This window comes from Zonotrichia albicollis, chromosome 3, assembly GCF_047830755.1.
Source record: "Zonotrichia albicollis isolate bZonAlb1 chromosome 3, bZonAlb1.hap1, whole genome shotgun sequence".
Taxonomy (NCBI): domain Eukaryota; kingdom Metazoa; phylum Chordata; class Aves; order Passeriformes; family Passerellidae; genus Zonotrichia; species Zonotrichia albicollis.
In genome coordinates, this window is record NC_133821.1 from 26,069,090 (window position 1) to 26,094,579 (window position 25,490).

The 25,490-nt window shown below is 41.1% G+C and overlaps 1 protein-coding gene across 5 annotated transcripts in view; it reads left to right on the forward strand.

The window, feature by feature from the left end:
• MEIS1 (Meis homeobox 1) overlaps positions 1–25,490 on the forward strand; it is a 243,921-nt gene that overhangs the window by 212,062 nt on the left and 6,369 nt on the right. For all 5 annotated transcript variants that reach the window (XR_012579446.1, XR_012579444.1, XR_012579447.1 and 2 more), the window contains one exon: positions 8,951–9,027. Coding sequence is in view for 1 of the 5 variants with exons in the window: in XM_074537012.1 (XP_074393113.1) it covers positions 8,951–9,027 (77 nt within the window). In the remaining 4 variants the exon portion in view is untranslated. The remainder of the gene's footprint in view (positions 1–8,950; positions 9,028–25,490) is intronic.

Consider the following 25,490-nt stretch of genomic DNA (forward strand, 5'->3'; position numbering starts at 1 on the left):
TTACTGTGTATTCACTTTACATGTAAACTTACTCTTTCTAGAGCTTTGAAACATGAGGGAAACCCCCAGCTTCAAAACAGAAACACATGTATGCACTGCATTTCCCTTTTTGCAAAAGGCCTTTTCTTTCCCTTCTCTTGTCATGACAAAAAGGCTTAATTTTTTTTAGCCAGCATAAGGGAAGAGGGAAGAGGGGAAGAGTCATTAAAATGCAGTTCTTTCAATTACGTCCCGTTATTTGTCATCTTTATTGCTTTTCTATAGTTTTCATTGCACCTTTAATAGCATGCCTGGTCAGAAAAGGTGAGCTGGAATGTGAACGCACTTGGCTGTGCTGCCGTCAGTGCCTGGGAGCTGTGCTCGAATCCCAGTCCCTGTAGATTTTAATGTCCCTGCAGACTGCTGGCAGCCTGCTTCCAGCTGTGGCAGGCATGATGCAGTGAATTGCTTTTCAATGTTCTTTACTCAAATAGGCAGTAATTACAAGCTTAAAGAGGTTTAGTGGTCCAGTAAACTACATAATCACCCCTGAATTAGCCTGGGCTCATCAGTTGCAGTCCAGCAACCTCAAGACTGCTGTTTGTATGCAGGCTTTATCACGTAGCAACCTGAGCAGCAGGTGTGGAACAGCAAGAATCCCCCATAAACACAACTGTCTACTGGGGACAATGATCTCTAATGAGATGAGGCTACAGCATCACTGTAATTTAAGTGGGAAAATTAACGCCAGAGAATGTGCACTACTTCCAAGAGTCTCTGCTTCTTCAGAGAACAGCAGTGTTTTCCTGGCTTGTTTTTTTTTTTCTTTTCCCTCCTTCTTTCTTTTTTTTTTCCCTCCCAGATCTTTAAATGCATCTTTCTCTTTTTTTTTTTTTTTTCATGAAGAACACATTGTGGTTTTGCTTATAAGCTGAGTGGTCTTTATTCTTTTACAAGGATATGTTGTGAATATTTAATGGTGGACAGGGCATCTGTTCAAGGACTACCATGCCAACAAAGCAGCATTGCAAAATAGCAGCTTTATCTTTTCATTTCCTTCCTCAGTGGTAGTTTTCTTTTTTGTTTGTTTTGTTTTCAAATAGAAAATGTAAAATAGAATGTAACCCTCCTCGTCTTGGTGCTGAACCATTGGCACCTTGATGTGTTGGTTGCCTTGAACTCTCTTTGTATGATGGCTTGGCCCCTTCATGAAAAAAGGAGTTTAAGCTCCTGGCAGGAGGCAGTTTGCTAGGTGGCTGGTCCTTAAGGGTGCTACCACCTTGGGAAACCTACTTAAAGCTCCTGCTCCATCCAAAATCCTTAGGTTTATATTAGGGATCTGGCTGAATACAGCAACCCTCCATAAACCTGATCACACAGGTGTGTAGAGTAAGGGATGGAGGCTTAGGGCAGTGTTTTTATACCTCACTTACAGAGGGAGCTCCAGATATATGGAGGACAGCCTGGGAAAAAGAGGAAAAAGCACAAATAAAAGCTTTCAGCTTAACTCTATGGGATTACAACTGCTGGCACTGGCGTTTCCCAGAGATTGTAGAGTTATTTCCGAGCCCACCTGTTTAGAAAGTCATTTGAGGTAGATAAGGACACTGACTTATTGCTGAGAAAAGGCTTCTGGTTAGGAGATATTTACCTGGGCTAATCTGTCTTAGGCTGGCTCTAAAAACAACAGCAGTGTTTTTACAGAGTTATCAGGTAGTCGGGATTTCCTTTGGTGTGCTGGTGATATTTTTTCTTCCTTCCCAAAAGCTGCTCACCTAGGGAAGACTGGGGTTTGCCTTCCTGCCTTTTCACAGCTGTCTGATAAAGATGTTGGCTGAACTGAAAAGCTGGGTTTCAGGGCTGTGAATTTTAGCTCTTAAGGCAGTTGCAGTCAGATGATGCATTTCCTCAGTTCCTTTGGTGTTGCTTGGCTGTAGTGTTTCATAGTTTTGGCTGTGTGCTGCATTTCAAGGAGAATTTCTCTAATCTTTTGGATGCAATTTTTCTTTTAATTTCCCTGTCCTTGGTTATTTTTCGTCTGTGAAATAAAAACAGTAAATAACAATAATAAAGAAAAATGGCAGAGGATACAAAAGGGCATCACCCAGATCACTTTAGCAAAAATAGTCTTGGTCCTAGAGTAAAAAATTCCTTGTTAAGTGTATTAAGCAAAGTTAATGTGTATGTGCAAGCTGTATTTTGTGTGTGTGTGTGTATGTGAGTGTTTCTGTGTGCACATGCATACAGGCACCAAAGGAATGTTTAACATGGGAAAAGCTCCACTCAATTACCCAGGTATGGTGTGGGAGTGTCTGCATAGGCTCAGCTTGAGCTGAAAACCAGTAGGAGCCAGAGTAAACTCCAAACACTGAGGTCTATCAGAGTGTCTCCAAAAGGAAATAGCAGAAGCACCATTGCTTGGACCAGCTAAAGCGCAACTGGAAAAGGCAGTGGGTAATAATATATGGTATGGAAGGAATAATATTGTAGCAGCCAGGAGATGGATTAGATGAGTTAAAAGGTTTTTCCATTTTCTGACTTCTGTAATATCCTGTGCAAGGGATGATCTGAACTTTTTTTCCTTAATGAGTGCTCACATTATGAGTAATTTGATGGGGCCACCAGAGAAGTATTGGCAGCGCATCCTAAGCCATACCATGTCTCTCCATCAGCCTTGGAAAGGATATTTATGTTAGTGAGTGCCAAAACTTGTTCACAGACAACTCTTGCAAGAAAATTATTTACAAAAGGGCAAATGGGAAAAAAGGAGAAGCTTTTTCTTCTCCCCAGCATAACTTCTTCATTAAAAAGGGTTGCTGTTGCCAGCACCTCTTTTCCCTCCTTGTAAACCCCCACAAAGGAAATGTCTCCTCCCCTCCTCTGCCTGCAAACCACCCCAACCACTGTTTAATCAGGTTAGCTGTGAACATACATTCAGATTTTGAAATTTCTGGGGTATTGGCTCTCTCTTTTACACCCTGCACTTGCCTTAGGAGGGTCAGGTTCCGCCTCCTTTCCTCACCTTTTATTTTTTGGCAAGGTTTCCAAAGCAGCCTGCAAATCCTGTTGTAGGGGCAGCAATAGGCAGTGTCTCAGAGCCCATCTCATAGGGATGGGCTGATGCAAAAGCCTAAAGCAGCAGCTTATTGGCTTTGCTGTAGGGGTGCAGGCAAGTCACAGCAATGCAGCATCTAGTCACACTGCATATTTTGATGCATTTTTGACTTTAGAAGACCAAACTCATCTGTTGATTTTGTGTTCTTAGTTTGCAGTTCAGTAACTCTGGCAGCACCAGGATTTATTAAAAGTAATGTTACGAGAAAGGCCTTACCGCAGGGATATTAAACTATTATAATAAATTGAGGAAATATTTTCTTTTGAAGGAGGAAAAAGCGGGCTTTGTCTGCAGCATGACCGTGTCATACGGACTATGTTTTCTTGCTGTGCTGAAAAAGCAACGAGGAGCTTGAAATGCTGAAGCCAGCTCACAGTTCAGTAGCATTATCAGGCTGACTCACTACTCTCAGCCAAGGAAAAGACTGTGCAAACTTTGCACAGGCTTTTTTTCCTCCCAGCCTCAGAGATGCATTTCTAATAAAACAACTTCCTTCTCAGTGTTTTAGTATTTCCTCCAATGTGCAAACCAATCCCACGGGATAAACAGGATCGAGTTTGCAGCTTCCGAGTTGAATTTTTTTCTTCTCCCCCCTCCCTACCAGGTCACCTCAACTTGGCAACTTTTTACAGCCTTGCCTGAATATAAAGCAGGTCACAGGGATGGTCTATAAACCTATTCAATCAGCCTGCAAAATAGGCAAGGGGGCTCCACGCGTTCTCTTTATCGCTCCCTCTCAACATGCCGGTGGCTGGTGAAGAAAGGAGGTTGCAATCTTACGACTTTATGGATAGTGATCCAACCATTTTTTGGCTACATTTTGAGTGCAGAAACCCCCATTATTTAGGAGGCCAGAATGTGTGAGGATCTAGGACTCGACTGCTATAAATTCAGGCTCTGTTCTTAGACTACACCATGCACTGCTTTTGTAATGCAAATGGAAGGCACAAAGTGTCCCTTTGATAATGTGCAGTCAGGAGACAAAAAAAGCATTCACTGCAACAGTAAAACTAATTCATAAAGCTGAGAGACAATAGGAAAGCATTATGGATATTAAAAAAAATAGTAATTTCTCGTAGATCAACTTGATCATTAATGTAAACAGTTCAAATGCAAAAAAAAAGGAGGTTGGGGAAGGGGAGAGACCCGAATGGCTGTGCTGCCACCTTAGCTAACCCTGGACAAGTTTAAGTAAAGCAAGAATTTAGAGTTCAGTATAAAGTCAATGTACAGTTTGTCACTGGAGGGCTGATCCTTGGGCTTTATTCTGGATACTGAGTTAGGCTGGGTTTCTCTTCAGAAACAAGAAAATCACAGTGTTGGGATTTTTTTTTCTTTTTTATTTTTTTTGATGTTAGAAAACAGTAATAAACACTCCTGGGGCATAAATTTTAAGGGGGTGATTTCTCTTCATCACCTCGCAGAGTTTAGCTCAAGGTCGGCTCACCTTGGTGCAGTGCTCTGGGCTCCGGAGGAGGCAGAGGGCTGGAGGAAGGGGATAAAGGGGCTCTGAAATGGCTGTCCCGGCACGGCTCGGCCAAGCCACGGCTCTGCCACGATCAGGGCAGCGCTGGATGGCGGCCACAGGCTCCTCCTAGCAGGACATGCCGCCTTTCTCTCGGGATTGCTGCTGCCTCGCTGCTCTAGCAGAGCTGCTTGGCAGCCGTGGTGCTGAGCCGGTTCGGTGCCGTGAGGAATTAGTAATCTGAGGGGTGAGAAGGGCAGGATTATTTTCCCATTTTTCCGGCACTATTATGATGCACTGCTGTCGCAGAGGAGGAGGGGAGGGAGTGCTGTCGATGCCGGGTTACAGATAAGATAAAGTCTGTCGCTGTCCTGGCATCCTGCATTTGCTGCCTGGGGTAGAAAATTTGAGGAGTACGTTTGGACAAGGTGTAACATTAAGAGACAACCTTGGATGCTTTCCATCTGTACCTAATGGAGACTTTACCCACCATCTGTAGTCAAAGGTGATTAAAAACAAAATCTTATAGTTTCTTTTGCTGAAAATTCTTTCAAGCTGCATTAAAAAATGGACTTTTACTAAGGCTACTGCTCGCTAAATACCATTCATAAAACAGCGATGAGAAAATATGATGGAAAGTTAAATTTTTCTCTCTGTCACTTTGATTTCTTTGTTACTGCTAAAATGACTGCTCTGACTCATATTTTGCATAGTTATTTTTACCTTTTCAAATGTTCCTTAACTGTTCATATTACCCTGGGCAAATCCCCCAGGGATAATTTTCATTTGCATGCAGATTTTGATGGTGTTATTAAGCAATCACTTTCTGTACTAAGTCATTATTAAAAGTAATACCACAGAGCCTCAAAAACACATTAATGGTGCCAAACAATCCACATTTCAGTGCTAGATTTATGGAAAGGGAAAAACACAAGGTCTCATATCATTCAGTGAATGCTGCTCTGTGGCTCTGTAACAGCAGCAGGCTTGATCAGAAAATATCACAGCCAAATTCAGAGCCCTTATCTGTTGTCAGCCTTATTTCTTTAAATGCCCTTTTTTTGGTTTTGGTTTGTTTTTTTGTTGGTTTGTTTTTTTTTTTTTTTAACCTGCCTGCTTTCTACTTCTTTTTCCCCTTGGATTTACCCTTTTCCTCTGGCCTTGGCAGGAAAGCCTGTCTGCAGTCTTCCAGTATACACAAGCTGGGCTGGTTCTGGGAAGGAGGGTCAGCCTTCCCCTCTGTAATCACTGTTTTATGGCTTTCACTGGAGGTGTTAATGCAGATCAAATGGAAAACAGTCCAGCATAAGCGTTACAGCTTCTCATGCTGCCCTGCATACGGTCCCCATCGTTAATTCTTATTATAAGACCTAAAGGTAATTCTGTTTGCTCTCCTAATGCATTGCAGCTCTCCCAGTGGTCCAGTGTCTCTTTTCTCCAATTCCCATCTTGATCAATTGTTTGCAAATAATTAAGCTTTTAAGAGATAATGGTAGGAGCTAATGTACACAACAAAGTAAAGGTCTCAAGTCACTGTTTATTGAACAGTTTGCCTTGATATCCCAAAGTGATCCAGAGTAATAGGTGGACTTGTCAGCTGGGGTCACTGCAGTGGTTTTAGTAATTCTTCCTTATATATTTAGTAAAATTATGGAATATCTCAAGTTGGACAGGACCCATAAGGACCAAATCCAACTTTATCCTCTTCACACGACTACCTTAAACTTAACCATTTGACTAAGATATATTTTATACATATTCATACAAATATAATATTATCTATACACACTATAGATATAAATCCATATCTATCTGCATTTGTCTATATTCCTTCAATTTTCAGAAGACAGTGGTCATTCTTGTGTGGGTGGGGTAAAGACCAACAGCAACAGTTTTGATTGAGTTTCCTATTCCTTCATAAAATGGCAGTTCTCAGGGTTTCCCTCTTTCTCTCTGTTGCAATGTGATGTCTGCCTTTGCCTGTAGCACAGGCCTTCCAAGCCCTGTGGGTGGGAATGCAACAAGGCTTTGAATGTTTTTATAGCAACCTAGCCTGTGGCATGCTGATTCTTTGTCAAGTCATTTCTATTATTTTATTTTATTTTTAGGCTACAAAGGAAAAACTCATATGAAAGCTTATATAATAATGTTGCTTAGTGTTTAAGATTACTTTAAACCACACCGAAGCATAGTTAAAAAGCCTGCCGCATTGTGACCCTTTAGCTAAGAGGGATTAGCTGTGTGAAATCCCAGGCTGTCATGTGATTATGGCAATTACAGATTTATCATGAAATTAAAAGTTTATGCTGTACGAGGGTATGAAAAAAAAATCAGATGACCTTAGACTTACCACAATTTGAGGAATTTGTAGTTTGGGACTTTTAAAGTAATTATTTTTACAGTGACAATATTATTTTGATGGCTAATTTTATCCAGTCTTGTCTATTAAAAAAAAATGTCCAGAACAATTGAAAATTGCTTAATGGAGACAGACTTCTCAATTCCAATAGCTAGAGGCTGTCTAGTAATTATTGCTTGCTGCATGAAATTAGACACAGTTTGTTCAATTACTTAAAATTAGATCACATGTAAGGTGGCAAAGCAAAATAAGAAAAAAAAAAGGATAATTCTGTCCTCGCTTGATAGCAAAGTAATGAAATGAGAAGTAAGCTGTAAAGATGAAAATGTTACAAATGATCTCTGTAGGGTTTGGAGTTTTTTCATTGAAGGGAAGAAAAATGTTGTGTTCAGATAGATGGACATGAGTATGACTGTTGTGGATGAATGTGTGTAGAAGGCAGACGGTAAAATACATGCTGCATTTTTGCATGCGTAAAATGCAAATTGCCCATAAAAAGAAGACACTTCTTTCCCTCTGTTTTTTACTTTACAATTCTGGAGCTGTTTCATGTGCACACAGAAAATACAAGGGGTGATCTACAGGTGTGCAGGTCATCTGTGAGCTTCCTGCCAAGAGAACAGTACTTTTAAAATAATTAAAAATTCCTCAACATTTTTGGGTGAAAAAAGATAAAAAGTCTCTTTTGGAGCTGATGGCCATGGTGGTGGGCTTTGAAACTGATATATTGAGTTAAGAGAAGCTGCTGAAATTCCAAGAAAAATTCCTCTGTGGTAATGTGAAGTGATACTTGCATGTAACATAGGCATGAGAAGTTAGACTATGCTGTTTACAAAAATATGTAAAATCTGCCAAATAGCTATAATACCAATAAGATTGTGGGGTTTTATGAGGTTTTAAATTCTTAAGCTTCGCAAAGTTTCAGTTTCAGTTTCATGTAATATTACACTGAAGAATATATCCAGAGAATAAGGGAATTTTTTGGGGGGGAAAAAAATGGATGAATGTGTAACAGTAAATACTTTGTGACTATCAGCTGCTAAATAGTATTGGGATAGGACTAACCAGTTATATCAAATGACCTTTATTGAAATGCTGCTAAGCACCTTGCAGCAGTCCAGATCTGAATTAGATATGTACTGAGACCTGGGCATCCAGGTTGGGAGCTGAACCAGTTTCTTGAAACAGGGCTTCTCCTTGAAACTGTTACATTTGCAGTATTTGGCCGTTCTCTTTTGTGGCAGTGACATTTTTGCATAGATGGGAAGGACAGAAATGATATTTCTACATTTCAGACTTGGTTGTGGTTTTTGCTGTTGATTTATTAAGCAATCTGTATTCATACAGAAGCGAATTTTCTGAGAAAGCAAATCAAGTTCTCACAAGAAACTTATGATTGAATTATAACATTATCTTCAATTAAAGGAGTATTTATTTTCTGTCTCTTAGGATTAGCTCAGCACAGCTATGCTAATGTCAGGCAAAAATGTGCTGATTGTTGACCTTGCATTGGCCTGTGTTCAAAACACAGGCATTTGTTTATGTTCAGGATGCTGATCTTATTTGCAAATTATTTTGGGACACTGGCAAGTTTTGCCTTCACTATCTCAGAAAACATCAGTGTGTTTCAGTTTTACAGAGAAGCTCTTTATCACATTCTTTGTTGTTCAGTTAAAAACAGAGAAAAAATAGATTATTTGACTCTAATCGGTCATTCAAGACAAGTACAAAAATTTTTCAGTTAATGCAACAAATATCCTTCTCAAGTATCAAGGTACTGTCAGTAACCTAAGCAGTTATTTCTCCACTTCACTAATCTTTATAATTAGCTTGTCTTTTACTGCCATTAATTAAGTGATGTAGTAGCCCATTAATAATTATAAAAGAGTGACACACCTCACCATTTTCACCTTTCAATAATAGATGTCATGCTTCTGTTTTGGTTTGTATTTTTTTTTTAATTTAAAATAAGAGGTAGGCAAAAAAAAAGCACATTGTTTTAAATGTTTGTATTTATTTTGGTGTCTTATAGCACCCTTACCCTTCAGAAGAGCAGAAAAAGCAGTTGGCACAAGACACAGGGCTCACTATACTTCAAGTGAACAATTGGTAAGTAATTTTCCTTAGTGTTTCTATATGGCCACTGGCACCCTCTGGCTATTCCTTTGGGGACACACCTTGCCCTTGTTGTTTCCCTCCCCAAAAGTTTATTGATACAAAAGGGATATAACCAGGTGAGTGGTTTTAGGTGTAGAGAGTATGAGGTTTGCTACGGTATTTTATTTTCCCATTGTTTGGGTAGATCTCAAGTGTATTCATATCTGATACCAGTCCTCTTTCTGGCTGAGTTTATCTGTTCTTCAATGGTCCACATCCATTTGCAGGACATTGGTCTTGGAAGAGATTGAGATGTCAGGAGCAAAACAGGGACAACTGGTCCCATTTCTGCTGAGCATATTGTTATTTGGGGTTGCTGTCATGATTTTTATAGTGTAGTTAGAGAGGTTTTTCATTTTGACTGACACCCTTGAATCTCTTTATCAGTTTGTTTTCAAAATCCAGTTTATGGATAAACTTTGAGGACAATCTGGTTCTTTGCTGCCGAAGTACAGTGTGGAGCAACTTTATTTATTTGTTCCAGCTAAGGGTTGGTGGAGCCCCTGCTCTGTTATATAGTAGTGATTCATTTGAAGGAAGTCAGGATCTGTGCTGTTTCTGCAGTGGATTTTGGGTTGCTAACTGCTCAGGGTGTGGTGAAGGCCACCAGTGAAAATTACCCATGATTGAAGTATCATGCAGCAGGAAACCTCTTTTGAAAAAATTTGATTTATTACCCTTTGATACTGCGTCAAAATGTGGGTTCCTCCCACTATCCCAGAACAAGTGTCATACTTGAAGTGTACTGCAATCTAATACCTTGTAAAACTAAGTGTATCTAATTAATTGTCCTAATATATTTAGATTAGTGTTTATGATGGGAAACCTTATCCTCTTTGAAGTAATACCCAGAAAATGGTCAAGGCAAACAGCAAGCCTGCTGGGAAAAGCGAGGGAGGAATGCCAGTTTGCAGACAAAAGTTGGTTGGTTTTTTTTTTCCTGTTCAATAAGTGTCAGAGATTAATATTACTGAAGCTCTGATTACATGGCCTAATCCATTTTAGTGAATAAATTTGGTCTTGATGTCCATTGCACCTACATTAACAAACCCTCCTCTCTTAGAGAGTGTAGGAGCCTATGGGAGAGATTTCAGATATATTAAACCCCATTACAGAAAATGTAATTTCTGTCAATATAATCCCATGTATTCTTCAATTTAGTACTTTAGAGATAACAAGCTACTTACAATATATTTGCCTTTGGAGGATTAATTTACAAAGTGCACTATCTGGGAGACGCAGGCGGGCTCACATAAGCATAGCTTGTAAGGGTTATCAATTTCTGTGACCCCACAGCAGCCCTAGGAGATCAATTTTTTGAAGCCCTTTAAGATGCTGAATAAAGGAAAATACCAAATACTTAGTGTATATGAAGTATGTTTCAAACATACTTAATTTAAAATGGAGGAATAAAAGGCATAAAACATAAAATTTACGTGGTACAAGTTAGTGCAACCCACAGTATTTTGGCTCAGCCAGAAGACATTAGTGTTTACTTCAACTTTACATTCTCCAGCCTCTATCCAGGTGTTACCCTAGTTTGTAGGGTTGTCCTTCAGTTTCAGTCTCAGTGGGTGCTTTGGGCCACTGAGAAGCTGTGTGTACTCATCAGGGTCTTGTGTAACGATGGGATAGAGAACGGGTGTGCTGCTCCTGCGGGGTCTGGGAGTACAGGATTCAGCATGGACAGATGTGTCAGTTTGGGGTGGTCCATCAAAAGAAATCTTTCAAGATGATGAACATAGGATGGATTCAACTAAAGGTGGTGGAATTTCTCCAGAGTGACCTTCAGTAGGTTTTCTTTCAGTTTTTTTTCCAGGGTGTTTTTCAGTACCAGTCTCTCTTCGAATATCGGGACTTTTTACTTTGGCTTTGTGTCAGGTGTGTTCTTATTAGTTCCTTATGTGCAAAGAAAAAAAAAAAAAGAGGTCAAAATACAACTCTTGTGGATGTAGGGCAGACTTCCTCTACTTGAGCTATTTCTGTAATGCTGCTGTGGTGCTACAATTGTATAAATTATTGAGATAATTCTTCTTCTCTCTCCTGAGGCACAACAATTTAACGCTATAGAGGCGGTGGGGCTTTCTTAAATCACAGGTGGTGGGCAGAAATGCCAAAATATGGCAGTGCAGCCCCTGCTTTTTGTAATGGATGCAAAGGAACAAGGAGACTGTGAAGCTGTTGCTGAGTGTGCAGGTTGCACGGGGAATACGCAGCCATGAGGTGACCAGAGAGCTACTCATCCCCTCTCAAATCCTGGGGGCTATGGAGCAACCTTCTCAAACATTTTGCTGGATCCCTTTTCTTCTAAAGCAATGTGCACAAGAAACTCTTCCTACCTAAATGTTTTGCTGCAGGGAAGAGCTAACATATAATTTCTGGTTAGTTTTGCCCTTCTTAGGCAGGCTCATAAGTCATTCAGCCAGAACTCACAAAAAAAATTTGCCTTCCTCCTTAGATTCTTCCAAACTTGTTAACACACATGTACATTTTTGTATTAATGATGAGTCATTGTAAATCACTGTTGCAGAGATTAAATAAAATGCTGAAGGGCAGGCTGGGTGCAGATCAGTCATAAATTATTGGCAGCAACACAGCATGTGGGAATACATGAAATGTGCATGAAAAACATAAACTCATGTCTGGTAGCATGGTCGTTAGCCCGGACTGGGAATGCTGGATTTTCTGGCTGGAATTAGAAGTTTGCCACAGACCAGTCAGTGAAGAGAGCATTTGTTTTCTGGAGAGACTGAAAGCATTTAAACAATTTTTTTGTCATATTTTGAATGCCTTTTCAGTATGTGCTGGTTGCATGCTTCAGTTTTGTGCCGTAACGAAAAGAAATGTTGACTTTCACATATGGACTGCCCTGGTGCTGGGGCTCCCTAGGCAAATGCACATAACCCCTGTTGATGTGGAGGAGTCACAGGAGTGGGGTGATGATGTGAGATGTGCCAGAAAATATATCCGTGAAAGGCCACGTCTTTAAAAATACCACAGTCCTTTTACCATGACCCTTTTCATTGGGTTATTTTATTTTTTAAGCAATTAAATAATCCACACAGAGGATTTTTCCCTTTTTTTCCCCCCACATGACAACTTTACTTGAGAATCACCAGCGTTGCCTTCTAGGACCATCTTTTTGTCTCAGTCAGATGTTTCTGTTGTGGGAAGAGGGAACCCTTACCCTGCTGCAAAATAAAAATAAATCTGTGGAAGGTAGGAAGATAGCAGAGTTCAAATGCCAGTAGTCTAAATGAATCATTCAGGTCTCTGTCATATCTGTTGTTTAACCCCACAGCAGTTTAGCGTTCCAAGCACAGTAACATGAGCAAGAAGGGGCACTTGTATGATGCCTGTATGGACATGGTGGAGACCTGAACAGGTACAGGTTAATAAGGTGCTTTTCCCAGGTGATAAAAACAATGAATTGAAATATCCAGGTGTGATCCAATCACTTCTTACCTCAGCTGAGAGCCAGTCAGGCTATATTGAACAATCCATACGGTTTTCTTGTTTACTACATCCCAGCTGAATCCCTTCCCATTAAGAGCTAATGGTAAATAATTACTGGTGGTAGTCTATGAAGAAGAGAGCACAATTCTAATCAAGGGCTGCATTAGATGTCAGATGCTTGTTTATGTTTTAGAAAAGTCTTGGTGCATGCAGATAAGATGTTTGTATACTTGTAGAATAATGTGCCTGTATAACCTCCCTATATGTGCATGTCTTAATGTGATTGTGTCTCTAAATAGTATTGCATCCAACTGCATTAAAATTATAAAAAAAATAATTGAGAATTCGAATCCTGAAAGTCTAGCCTTTATTAGGTGTTTCCATTCTGCTTTTTCCAAGTACCCTTGTGCTATCTAGAGCACAGCCCAGACAATGCTGGAGCAGCTACTCAATATTTTATCTTGCCCTCATTCTTCCGTGCTTCATTTGTTGAGCTGTATTCAAACCATGCTTGAAGATGGAATTAATAATTACTGCTGGGCTTTCCTGTTGCACTCACTTACTGCTGTAATACCCAAGTCTTTCCCTGACCTCCATGTGCCTATACATGCATAGAAGGTTGTGGGTCTGCATGGTATTTTTACAGTTACCCTGCAAAGAGAAAGAAAAATGTTGTCCTGGCTCACAGGGGAAGAAGTGAGGCTCATAGAAGTACAGGTCACAAGTTTTGGGCTGGTCTGGCGCTGTGAGGTGACTCAGAATTATAGCAATTTGTTCTCATTTAGGGTCTGACAATCGTCGAAACTTCATGTTTCATGGAAACTCCAGGTTTTGAGTGCCTTGGTGTCTTACATTACCAGTGCCCACTGTTGTGTATGGAGAAATGAGAAATCAGTAATTTGCAATGAAAGTTTTGTGTTCACTGATTTACTCAGTAGCTCTCAATCAGTCCAAGGAAGCAGCAGAGCTGAACCCTCTTCTCTGGTGCAGTATTTGGCTATATGAACCAGGACTGGCTTGCTTTTCTTCCTGCCTGAGTCATTCAACTTTGTCAAAGATTATTACCTGTAGAGATAATTTTTTTTATTTTATAATGCCCTGGCCTGTTCTTATAACAGACATAATTGTCATTGGGATGCTTGAGGCTTTGAGCCCTATCAAAAATGGTAGCATGAGCTGGTAACTGAACTGTGATGAAATACATTAAAACCTAGGGTGCAAGCAAATCTAGTAATATGGTGTCCTAACTCTTGAGTTCTTGATTTTGTATTCTTGGCTTCTTTAAATGTCATTTTTGTATATAATTTCCTAGACTTGCAAGAAACCTCAGAACAAGCCCCAACCAAACATATCAGAAAAAAGTATCAAATAATGTGATCAAAAAATTTTCCCTAATGTTATTTTTGGAGCCAGATGAAGTGGATTTTACTGAAACCCTGTAAGAATGACATTTCAAAAAGGCTCCAGGACCAGCCCAAAGATGAGTGTGGAAAATTAGAGATGGACTTGGGATAGAAAGAGCTGACCACCTTACTGTATGTAGCACAGCCAGCTCAGAGCATAGAAACAGAAATAATTTATTACTCTTTCAGTCCCCTCACAACTCTCCTCCAGCAGTAAATTTCCTTCTGCCTCCATTTCTTTGCTTCTGGGTAAGACTAGTGGTGGGGCAGGGTAGGAAATGCTTTGCTATGGCATGGGCAGGCAGAGTGGTGTGGTGGGGACAGGAGGATTCTGCACTTCTCATGAGGAAGAGCTCCCCAGACCCCAGCCATGAATGGGGAACACCACTGGGAAGGGTGTCCTTTCCATCTGCTCGCCCTGTCTTGCAGATGGTGGGGTTAAGGATGGAGCAGATGGGGGAATGCAGACTGGGAGGTGCAGATGGAGAGGTGCAGATGGGGCAGATGCAGAAAGCCCCTGCCTGCCCCTCCGCAGAGGCGCGGGGGAAAGACGAATGGCCTCACAACTCTCCACCTTTTGGGAAACAGTCCCAGGCCCCTCTTTTCCCTCTGCGGTTTTCATATCATAGCATGCCAAGGATTTGGTGCATCTGAAGCACACCCAAACACCCCGAAATCCAACTGATACTGTTGTCTGGTGTTTCCCATGTGCTTAGCCCCATTCCAGACCCCTGGAGGAGACAGAACAGCTCCTTCCTGGAGCTGGGCATTTAGCGTCGACATCATTTTTGCTCAGTTCCTTCACTGAGGGTGATATTCACCCTGAGCAAAAGGCCAGCACATGACCAGTGCACCACTTTAGTCCCACTTAAGCACTATTTTTAGGGTGTAAGTGGGGGAGGAGGCCGGCAGGGAGGGAGCATAGCAAAAGCAGGTGCTGGTCCTATATGCAGGGTTAGATTTTCACCCCTGTTGCCACCAAATTGTAGACTACAATAACAGGGAAGATATTTGGTTTGCCAAGCACATCACACGCAGGGATTTTTAGTCCTTGGAGAATAAAATATCTGCTTATTTTCAGATGTATCTATTACTGCTTTTGTTGCAGTAAACAGATTAAATGAGAAAAGGTCAAGATGCAATTTCAATCTGTGTAAGAACATAACAAATACTTTTCTCAGTAATCAGATATAGTAAATACAAGTACTTATTTACTTGTAAATGTTAAAACATTCACAAATTATCCTCTCAACTTCAGCAATACGAACTTAGCCATCAGATTTTGGAGAAAATTTACTTTTCTCCTCTATGTTATTCTAGAATATGTATACAGTTGTTATTTAAACACTGTTTTGTTAATGAGAATACATGCAAAAGCAGGAAAAAATAGGAATAAGAAAGAGTATATATTTTGAGTTTGACAAATAAATATTGTTTTATATTCTAGAGAATAAGACGGTAGGTGTTTGCAGAATGAAAATCATCCTCCTCCAAGAAAACCCCCTCAAAACACCAAGAAAACTATTTGTAAAAGTATCTTGCTGGGTGAATTGTTACATCATTTGAGCAGTTCATAATGTGTGAGGTAAATTAGCTGTTCTAAATGTACCATGTGCTGGATTTTTCAAGCAGATTTTTGCATTTATGTTTTCACTAAGTCTTAGCTAATTGTTATGCCTTTCACCTTGAATGCCAATTGTAATAATAATATTACATCTGTAGTCTATTTCTCTGTTCTTAAATTACAGCAATCAGGAGTACTCACTAGGTAAAATCCTGTATAGTTACTCATAAGAAAATATTGAAATCAGATGAAAAAATAGTGTTTAGCTTGCATATTGCCTTAGACAGCCCTGGAGAGCTGCCAGGCAGTCAAGGTATTATTAGAAAAGCTGAGCAAATAGCTTACAGGGGGAAGAGCTGTGAATGTAAAGCCATCAGGTACTGTCGGATCACTGGATTTTAGGCTGGAATTTCCTTTTTTAGTTCAGTAAAGCCATTTTAAAGTACAGCACAGTGGTTCAAATGTGTGGGGTTTGGGTTTGGTGAGTCAATTTAAGAAGTAGTGGTACAGTTTTGCCATAGGTGTTTTCCAAAGGTGCTCAGAGGAGGTGAGTAAAGAGTTTTCTTGGGGAAATGCTCCCCTTGGCCTCCAAGATTCAGGTGGAGGAGAAGAGGGAGACCTAAGAGATGGAGACCTGGGTTACTTGTTCAGTCCAGACTTATCAGTTTCCACACCCCCCAAACTGCTCTAAAACAAGGGTCATCCCATTCACGAGCACCAAGGAAAGATGTTTCTAACCATTGCTCTGACAGCTCCTGGATTTAGACTGGGAAAAAACAGCAAAGGAAACACCATTTATTTCAAAAGCAAATGTGAAATCATTTGGCCCAAGCTAACAGTGATGAGCTAATTAGTGACACCCGGGGCACTGAGCAAAATAAACCTCTAAAGCTGGTATTATTTTAGTCACATAGATACTTCTTTGAGAGAAAGTAACATTGGTTCCTACTGCAGAGCATCAGACAGTGCAAACAGAGTTTACCTGCCAATAGTCCTGACTAGCAAGAGGTTAATATGCAACCAAGAAAAAACCTCTTTTCTCTCTTCTGGGGTGGTCTCATACTCAACAACCTTTTTTTTAGTTGGTGCATTAATGTGCTGTAACAAATATGATGTCAGGTGCCAGAGAAATAAGATGGAACAGCACTCGTGCAGACATTTTCCACTTGCTCTTTTCTCCTCTCCTGCTCTAGTTTTGCTCTGCAGGATCAGGGTAGGGGTCAGAATGCTTTGCTTTCTTCTTATTATTTAAAAATACTGAGATTCAGGTGTACACCATCTCAAAACAAGAGTTTGGCTTTATAAAAGCACCCATTCAGGACACTATTGTGTTGCGGAAATGCTGCATTGGAAGTAAGGGGAGTGCTTTGCACTGTCTTTCTAAATACAGTTCTACAGGTCTTGGTTTCTTTCTAGTGCAAAGAATATCCTTGTTATATGTATTTAAAAAAATTACATGCCCTCAATATATGAAAAAAAAGAAAGACAGAAGGGGAGAGTAATGGCTTGTCATTGCTTTGCAAGTCAGGCTTTGGTCTATTTTTGTCATAGCTATCTGAAGAGTGTTTACATATAGTTTGCCTTTCTGGTATTTTGTGCTTGCACAGACCTGATCTCCACCTATTTTGTGTCAACAGTTGCTGAGATTGGTGCAGAGTGATTAAGCATCACAAACTGAAACAGCAGCATGTGGAGAAAGGTGCCCTCAGAGACCCTCTCGCACTTAAATCAGACGCTTGCTCCAGGCTGCACCTGTGTGAAACAAACTGCCTGGTTGAAAGCTCAGACTGAAATAGTAAAAATGGGGCAAATGTTGCCTTTTTCATGGTTAAATCAATTTTCTCTTATCAAAAATGAGACACACCCAGAGGGGCAGGGTGAGGATGTGCTTTTGAAGGTGTGTGTTTTGCCCTGCCTACCCTGGAATGATTTTGGTGTAAGTGATGCATGGCTGGCTACACCAGCCTTCTACACCAGGATTCTACCTTTTCTTTGACTTTTCAAAAATAAAAGAAATGGCAGGAGATGCTGAAAAAACATTGCTTTCACAGTTGTTCAATGAAATCTAGGTCATGTAACAGTGTCATGGATTATTTTGTTTCCCTTGCCCAGGCACTGTAGTCCTTGTGTCTTTTTTGGCTAGGGATAAAGCTCAATACCAATAGCTGCTTTGGAATTCAGATTTATTCCAGAGATGTCTGACTTCCCACCTGGCTTATAAAGGTGGTTTGTACCATCTGGGGGCTGATCCCTAAGCTTTGTCTGTCCCCTGTCTCTCAAATTCTTTTAATCTTCGACATTCCTCTGACTTCTCTGTGTGTGTTTTGTTGGTGTTGTTTTCAGAGGGTGTCTTTTCTTCTGCCCTGAATATAATGCTGTCAGTAGTAGGATTAGAAGCAAAATGAATCACTTCACTTAATGGGAAATTATGTTTAGATAAAGTAGATTACAAAGTAGGCTATTAGTAGTGGTTAGAAAACAATGTTTTGAAGTGGGATGTCTTGGGGCACAGAGAGTTTGTTCAGAAGTATGGGGTTGTTTTTCAGGTTGGCTGTGACTCAGAGCTGTGTCTTTTGTGGTTTCTGGGGAGAGAAAAAAAGGAAAAAAGAATTCAAACCAGTTTTTCAGGTGCCCACATCACACAAAACACATCAATGTGCCTGTATTTGTTGTCTTGATTGTGGTGGGGAAGACACAACCACAGGAATAAAGCTTCCCTCAACACCCCAAACCAGTGTCTTGGGGTACAGACCAGAATGATGTCAAAGCTTATTTCACGTGTATAACACTGGTCCCATATATTTTCTCTTTAGAGGCCCTGAGAGTGTTTTCTCCCAAAGACACTTGTCAAGAGTTTGGGTTTGGCCACCCTGGGCTTTGCTTCTCCTTTTCCTGCAGGCTGCAGGAGCTGGTGTGGGGTAACTGTGTGTGGAGTTACTCCATACTCCTTCATTGCCTTTTGGGGATGAGGAGGATGAAGGAATTCGTCCAGGAGCATAGACAGGTCCTTTCTCACACCCTTCAGTGATAAGAACATGTTTAAACCAGCAGCCAGATGTGGGAGCAGCCTCTCTTCTTTTGCTCAGGCTGGGACAAGGCACAGCTTCTAACTCCCATGCTGTATGTGGGGTGGACAGGGAGGGAACAGGGAAAAGCTGTTTGGACAAAGCTCACCATCTGATGTATGGAAAAGCCTTGGACCTCAAGGAGGAGGACCCCCTGTGTTTAAAGCACTTGTATGGCATGAGAAAGCTCAGAGATCATGCAGGCACTTCTCACAAACTCTACATTCCACTAAAACAGAGGTTATGCTGAGTAGATAGAGGACATTAAACTGCTGCAATAGGGAGAAATATTCTCAAAGAAATAGCCAGTATTTTACTATCAGCTCTCACCCATTCCCAGCTTAATCCCTGCCATCAAATGGAACCTGGTTTGCTGGTTTGATGTGATCTGCTGAAGAAAAGCTGCTGGGTTGCACTGCTGGAGTGCACCAGATCAGGACCCAAGTTACAGAGTCCAGAGAAGCTCTCCTGAAGGATCAGATGGGAAGTTGATTTTCAGACCCTTCTTGGAGCTGTGCAAAAACACAGAGCTGTGAGATGTGCATCTCAGCCTTGGCTGCTCTCAGAGTGCCTGCACACCCTCTGTTACAAGTGTTTTTGTGGGAGTCAGGGTTTTGTCTGCCAGCATGTTGTCTACCCAACCACTCTGTGAGGGCCAGTGCTGAGTTAGAGCAGCCTTAGTGCCGCTCTACTACATGAATCTTTGCCATATTCCTTAAAGGCTAATTGTGGCACATGGAGATCAGCAAAGTACAGCTGCGCTGGGATTTAGGAGCAGGGAAGAGACGGGAGGTCAGCTCTGCTGGCGCTTTGCCATGTAAAGATTTGCCCTTACATCATCTGGCTGCTGAGGGCGAGTTTACATCTGCTTTGCACCCCGAGGGAATTGTGGTGTCAGGGAATGAGGTTGCTGAGAGTTCTCCCCAGTGCAGCCAAGACCTGCAACACTGTTCTGACTCCCTGGCATCGTCAGGGAGATGCCTGGATACTGGATCTGGATTTTCACTGGAAATGTTCCACGTTGGCTAAGCTTTTTTAGGAGGAGGAGGAGGAGAAGGAGAGCATACCAGAAAGGCCAACAGCAGCTCACCTGTGATGTAGAAGAGCACAGAAGATGGGCAGAGCAGGAAGACATCTCCAGGAATCCCTTCCCCAGGCACAATTGCTCTTCACTCCTCCCCAGCAAGTCCCTTCCATAATTTTCATTCAGAACTAGCCAAATAAATAGAAATAGGCCTCAGCTACATCCTGCTGGAGAACAGGCAAAATTTTGCAAACCGGAATTGTTTGCTGCCCAGCTGTCTTGTAGAAAGACTCCTCAAGAAGCTCTGCAGAGAGATGGAGCAGAGGAAGCTTTTGGGCCAAGGGAGAAGCAGGGCCAGGAGCTTGTGTCCCACCTCAGTAGAAAGCCACCAAACATCCCTTCTGTGTCCAGAGGACAGGCCACCCCCAGGGTCACTGCTGCCCCAAGGCAATCACCATGTCTGTGTTTTGTCCCATGGCGCTGGGGAGAGGGTTTTAAATTGAAAGGGGGTGGGGTTACTTTAGAAATGAGGGAGAAATTCTTCCCTGTGAGGCTGGTGAGGCACTGGAACAGTTGCCAAGCTCCCCTGCTGAAGGGCTTGGGAGAAGGGGAGGTGGCCAAAGGTGAAGCTGGTGCGTGCTGGGCCAGCCAAAATGTAGGGCATAGCCAGCTCTCTTACAAGGAGCACATACCTGATCTCATCTCTCTGCTTTCTATTTTTGTCCTCAATATGCTCCCTGCATTAGCAGGCATGGTTTGGATAGAGATTTGATAGCACTCTCCTGTTTGAGAGCAACTTTTCTGAATGCACAACATGAATCCATTGGTGGGGTCACATAGTAATGCTTGAAGTCAGATGCTATTTTAAAAACTAAATTGCAGAACCACACATGGCTTTCATTAGTGCTTTACATCAAATTTGTCAGCTAATTAGTGGTTTTTCATCACTAGTTTTTGCATAGTATTTTATTTAATTCAATTCACTCTCCAATATTGTCTTGCAAATCCCCTCAGCCCTGTATACAATCCCTGACACTGGTGCTGTGCCAGCAGAGGAGGGAGGAAGAGGAGAGCTTGCAGGAGACCTCTCTGATGCTCCTGATGGATGGGCTCTCTGTCTTTGGAGTATATTCCAATATTACGTGTCTGGAGTGGGCGGTGAGCAGCCCTTGTACTCTCTTCCCTCCCTACCTCCATTTAGTGTTATAAATGATGTATTGCAGTCCTGAACTGTCTTTGGTGAGGAGGAGGAGGAGAAACCAAGAAAAGTTGCCAAACATGATTTCATAAGGTTTGACTTTAAATTGAACAAAGTTTTTTGAGTGTCTTGGATTTTTTTTTCTTTACAAATAAAGGGAGTACAGAGAGCATGGATTGCTAATGACTGCTAGTTACGGGTCATTAAGCTCACTAACTGACTTCAGGATCAGAACTTTCTAATAACGGCAGTAAGCACTCTTTTAACATTTATTTCTCATTTTAGGGATGGGGAGATGTGATTACCATTTGAAAGTCTGCAGTTATTTTTTCTGTTCATAATTACAGCGGCAGCTTGCTATTTTGAAGGCTGTTTTTAAAACATTTGAAAGTATTCAGTGAAATGATTTCTGTGTTGGTATAGGGTTTTTTTCTTTTCTTTAACTGACTCTTTTAAAAATCTCTGGAAAACAAACACAGAAAAAAATGAAAATATCTTAAAATAAGGAATAAAGCAGTTACTGAAGTGTAATAATCTTGGTTTATAGCATGCTTTCCATTTAAATTGGTTTTATTAGAGATAAACCTGTTAAGCGTTGAGGAATTAAGTGCTGAATAGAGAATGTTGTTTTGCTGCTGTATAAATGAAGGATCCCTCTATGCAGAAAAGAGTGAAACTGGTTTTACAAGTGAATTATTTGCCAGTTTGAAGTGCTATGTTTACTTTGGCATCCGTTATAAAAATGATGATTTGTTTGTTGTCAAGAAAGATTCTGGTTTTCTTCAGAGGGGCATGAGAGATTTTAGCACTGGGGTTTGTAGGTAATGTGGGCTTTCTCATTCTTCTTACGCCTGGTTTGCTAGAAGGAGCTCAAGGAGAAAATGAGGCAGAGAGATTTTCAGGAATTTCTTGGCTCTACCAGTGAAACACAGACTTCTGGCATGCAGCGCTTCGGGACAATATTGAGAGGGAGCAGCCTGTGACTCCAAGTAGCAGAAGTCAGTAATGGTGTGAAACTCTCCTCATTTTGGAGGGCTGGGGACGGAGAAAAATTCAATAGACCGCAAAGTCTCAGCATCTCCTTTCAGACAGCTGGTCCTGGAAAATTTCATTCAAAGACTGCAAATTGGAAGTCCCCACAATCACTCTGTCGATTCTTGAGCAAAGGTGACTTTGGAAATTCGTGACAGCAGAGGAAGGTCTTGTTTTATTCACTCAACAGAAGTGAAATACAAGGGGAAGGGAGAAAGAACAGATCTGTGTGGAAAACGTCACTTGGGCTGTAACCTGAGCCTTAGCGAGCTGTGCCTTTCGGAGGGTTTGGTGACCCTCTGAAAATCCTTGCTCTCTGGCTGCTATTATTGTAGCCAATTCCAACTAAAATAAGTCTTTTGTCATCACTAGCCATGCAGCTTCTTGCTGAGAAGAAACAAAACTTGTGCATGGCAGCGAGGGCGGCCAAGCTGAAGGTCAGAGTGCAGAGGCAGATTGCTGCATCCCTGGGGCTGGGGCTGGAGCGCACCCGTGGGACCAGCCGTGCTCCAACCAGGGACCCTGCCCGTGACCTCTGCAGACAGACCCCAGGCGAGGAGCCTAAGAGAAAACATCCTAGTGAAATGCAAATGGGAGAAAATAGGGTTTCTTACTCCCCTTTAGGGTTATGCAGGTGGAATTGCTGGGTTTTTCTTACTTTTTGGGACATGGCAGAAAGTGCAATCCCATGTGTCCGAAAAGAACAAGGAAAAGTTAACTTGAGAAAATTAGGAAATACTTCAAACTTCTGTGTTTGCCCAACTGTTCAAATGTTTTCTCCATGCCAGATCTTTCCCTTTACAAAACAAAACAAAACAATAAAAGAAAAAATCCTCTTAAAAAAAAAAAGAGAAAGGAAAAAAAGATGACAGCCCAAGGCATCACTTTGCTGAGTGCAACTTGTACACTGAGGGATATTATTATGTTGTTGTGCCACTACTGATCCAACCCTTTTGAGGCAAAAAACTCAAACCAAAAAACCCCCTTCCTCATCAGAGCAAAGATACCCCGACACAGACCACTGGAAATACTTCATGCAAGCCTCTGAGCCTGATTGGCTCTTTACTCACATGAGTAAGGCTATACGTCTCTCTTAAGTTTTACGCTAAATTGTATTTTGATAATACTCCATCTCAGTAGTAGTTAGTGTGCAAATACCTTTTTTAGGTCCTGATTTCTCTGAAGTTTTAAAGATTAGAGTGATTTAGAGTTTCTGTCTCTTAAGATAGGTGAATATGAACATTTGGCAAAAGGGGAAGGGAGATTATTCCTGTTAGCTTTTCTGTTCCATTGTTTTTGCTGATGTTCAAATCAGCCTGGCACTTTGGAAATTCAAAGAGTGATCAAAAGATCCTGGCTGTTCTCTCAAAGAAAAAAACTGAGAGTATGAAGAAATTAACCACATGCCCATATATTTCTGCAGCAACGGCTAATTTGCAGTTTTGCTTGCAAGTTCTCAAATGTGTTTTATAAACATCACAGCCTGTATTGTGCTCTCTCAAGGCAAGCTACGTTAATTGTTTTAATCTGATAGGTTCTTAGAAATCCTAGGTTTGGGAGGCAGGAAGAAACTTGAAAGTGAATACTTTCTTCTATTTTTTTTCTTTTTTTTTTTTTAAATGCTCGGTGGTTTGGAGTCTACTATAATGCAAAGTAAAGCGTTGTGTTACAAAGGCAGGGAGGTTGGGACAGAAGGTTAAAGGGCATCCTGGAAACAAACAGCTAGACCAGTTTATTTAAACAGATACAAGGATGGGGAGCTGACCTCCGTTTGACTTCTAGTGGGAGGAGCAAGAATGTCATTTTATTACTTTGCCCAGAAGGAAAATGTTCTTGTGTCTGAATTCCCCCCAAAGACATCCAAACACTGAGCTGTTTGGCAGAATTGCTACTTATAGAAAATACTTACATGAATGCGTAGGAAGAAGATAACTGTTAAGTACCTGTGTGTAAAATGTTCTTAAAGCAGATATCCCAAACCATAGCATGGGGCAAACAGGTGAGATTATATTTTACCATAGGCACATCTTGTGGGTAATTATTGGTAAACTCTAGATATATAGTTTATTCTAGGATATTAGTATACGAACAATACTATATATAGTACAGTTTATTATTTTGAGGCACCCCTCCATCTTAAAAGTGCTTGTAGTTTGGAGGAGAAGGAAGAAAAAGTCGAGAAGTTGAGGTTGTACGTGCCTAATGTTGCTCAGCATTTATTTGGGGTAAAAGTTATTTCAGTGACCAGTCACTCTCACAGCTACCTCTCTCCTCCTGCCACATTACCAGGTCCTAGCAGTGGGGAAAGAGAAGGATGGAGAAAACACAGCAAGACCCTTGCCAGACTCACAGAAAGAAATGGCTGAGGCACTAGGGTTTTGTGGTGTTGTTTTACTTCGAAGAGTTACTGTGAAAATTGCTTTCTGCAAATGCAGATTACAGATATTAAACAATTTTCTAATTGGTCATGGAGCTAAGGCAGCTAATGGGGGAAAAAAAGCAGGTTTTTTTTAATTGCTTTTTTCACATGGTGTTTGTGCTACACCTGTGCTTATAATGAGAAAGGAAAATTAGTCTAACCTTCTGCTCACATGATTCTAATTTTCATGGTTTGTACAAGATAATGATAAACTGATTTGCAACACTGTTTGCTGGAGTCAAGAGGGGGTGTTTATTGGAAATGTGTAGAAAAAATTGATCCAATACTGTTGCTGACAAAACATGACCTAGTTCAGGTGTAAGGTTTCCAGACTGGCTCCTGGGTTTGCTGCCTTTGAGCCTGTTTCATCAAGACAGGTTTGATAAAGACTCAACATCTTGATTAATTTTTGCAGGAGTTTGGGTAATGGGTGTCAGTGGGGAATGGGAGATAGGAGGAGTCTGAAGTCACTGTGCTCCTCTTTGATGAGGGCAAAAGAAACAGCATGGGGCAGCGGTTTGCTATTCTTCTCCCCTCTAGTGAAGGCAAATGGGTGGGCAGAGCTGATTCCCATGGAAAGATCCTGGTGGCTTTATCTCTGTGGTAGGAGAGCTCCTGCTAAGCCACCCCAAGCAAAGGCAATGAAAACAAGCATCAACTATTCCCTTGTGGATTTTCCTATTCCATTTTATAAGTGTGCTATGATTTAGCCCACACTCACACTTCTTCCTTTACTAGTAAATATTGTGGCATACATTTTTATTATTCTTTTTCTCTCTCACAAAGAGCACAAAGTCTGGTTATGTAGCTTTGCCATGACTAAGTCTCGATTTTTTCCAAATGGATTTTAAATAAACTTTCTGCTGAATGAAACCTCAAGAGATATTCTTCAAGTGGTCTTCATTCAGACAGGTTCCCAGCCTCCTGATTTCAGCACCATGAGGAGATCAGGGTACTTGTGATCTATCCCTTTCTTCTGTTTTGCTCCAAATTATTTTGAATATTTCCAGATAAGCATTGCAGGACTAACTGAGGCAAAGAGCTACAAAAACACAAAGAGTAGGCTGCAGACAGCTATTTTTAAAAATTACTCTACCTCCCTTTTTTTTGTTATTTCCAAAGATCTTCTTTTCATTGTTCGGGGGGGGGGGAATTTTCAGTAGTCCAGTAATTACAGTTTAACAAGATGTTTGCTGTAAATGGTCAGGCCTAGCTGGAGAAAACAGGATTATAAATTCAATTACTGTAAAGCTA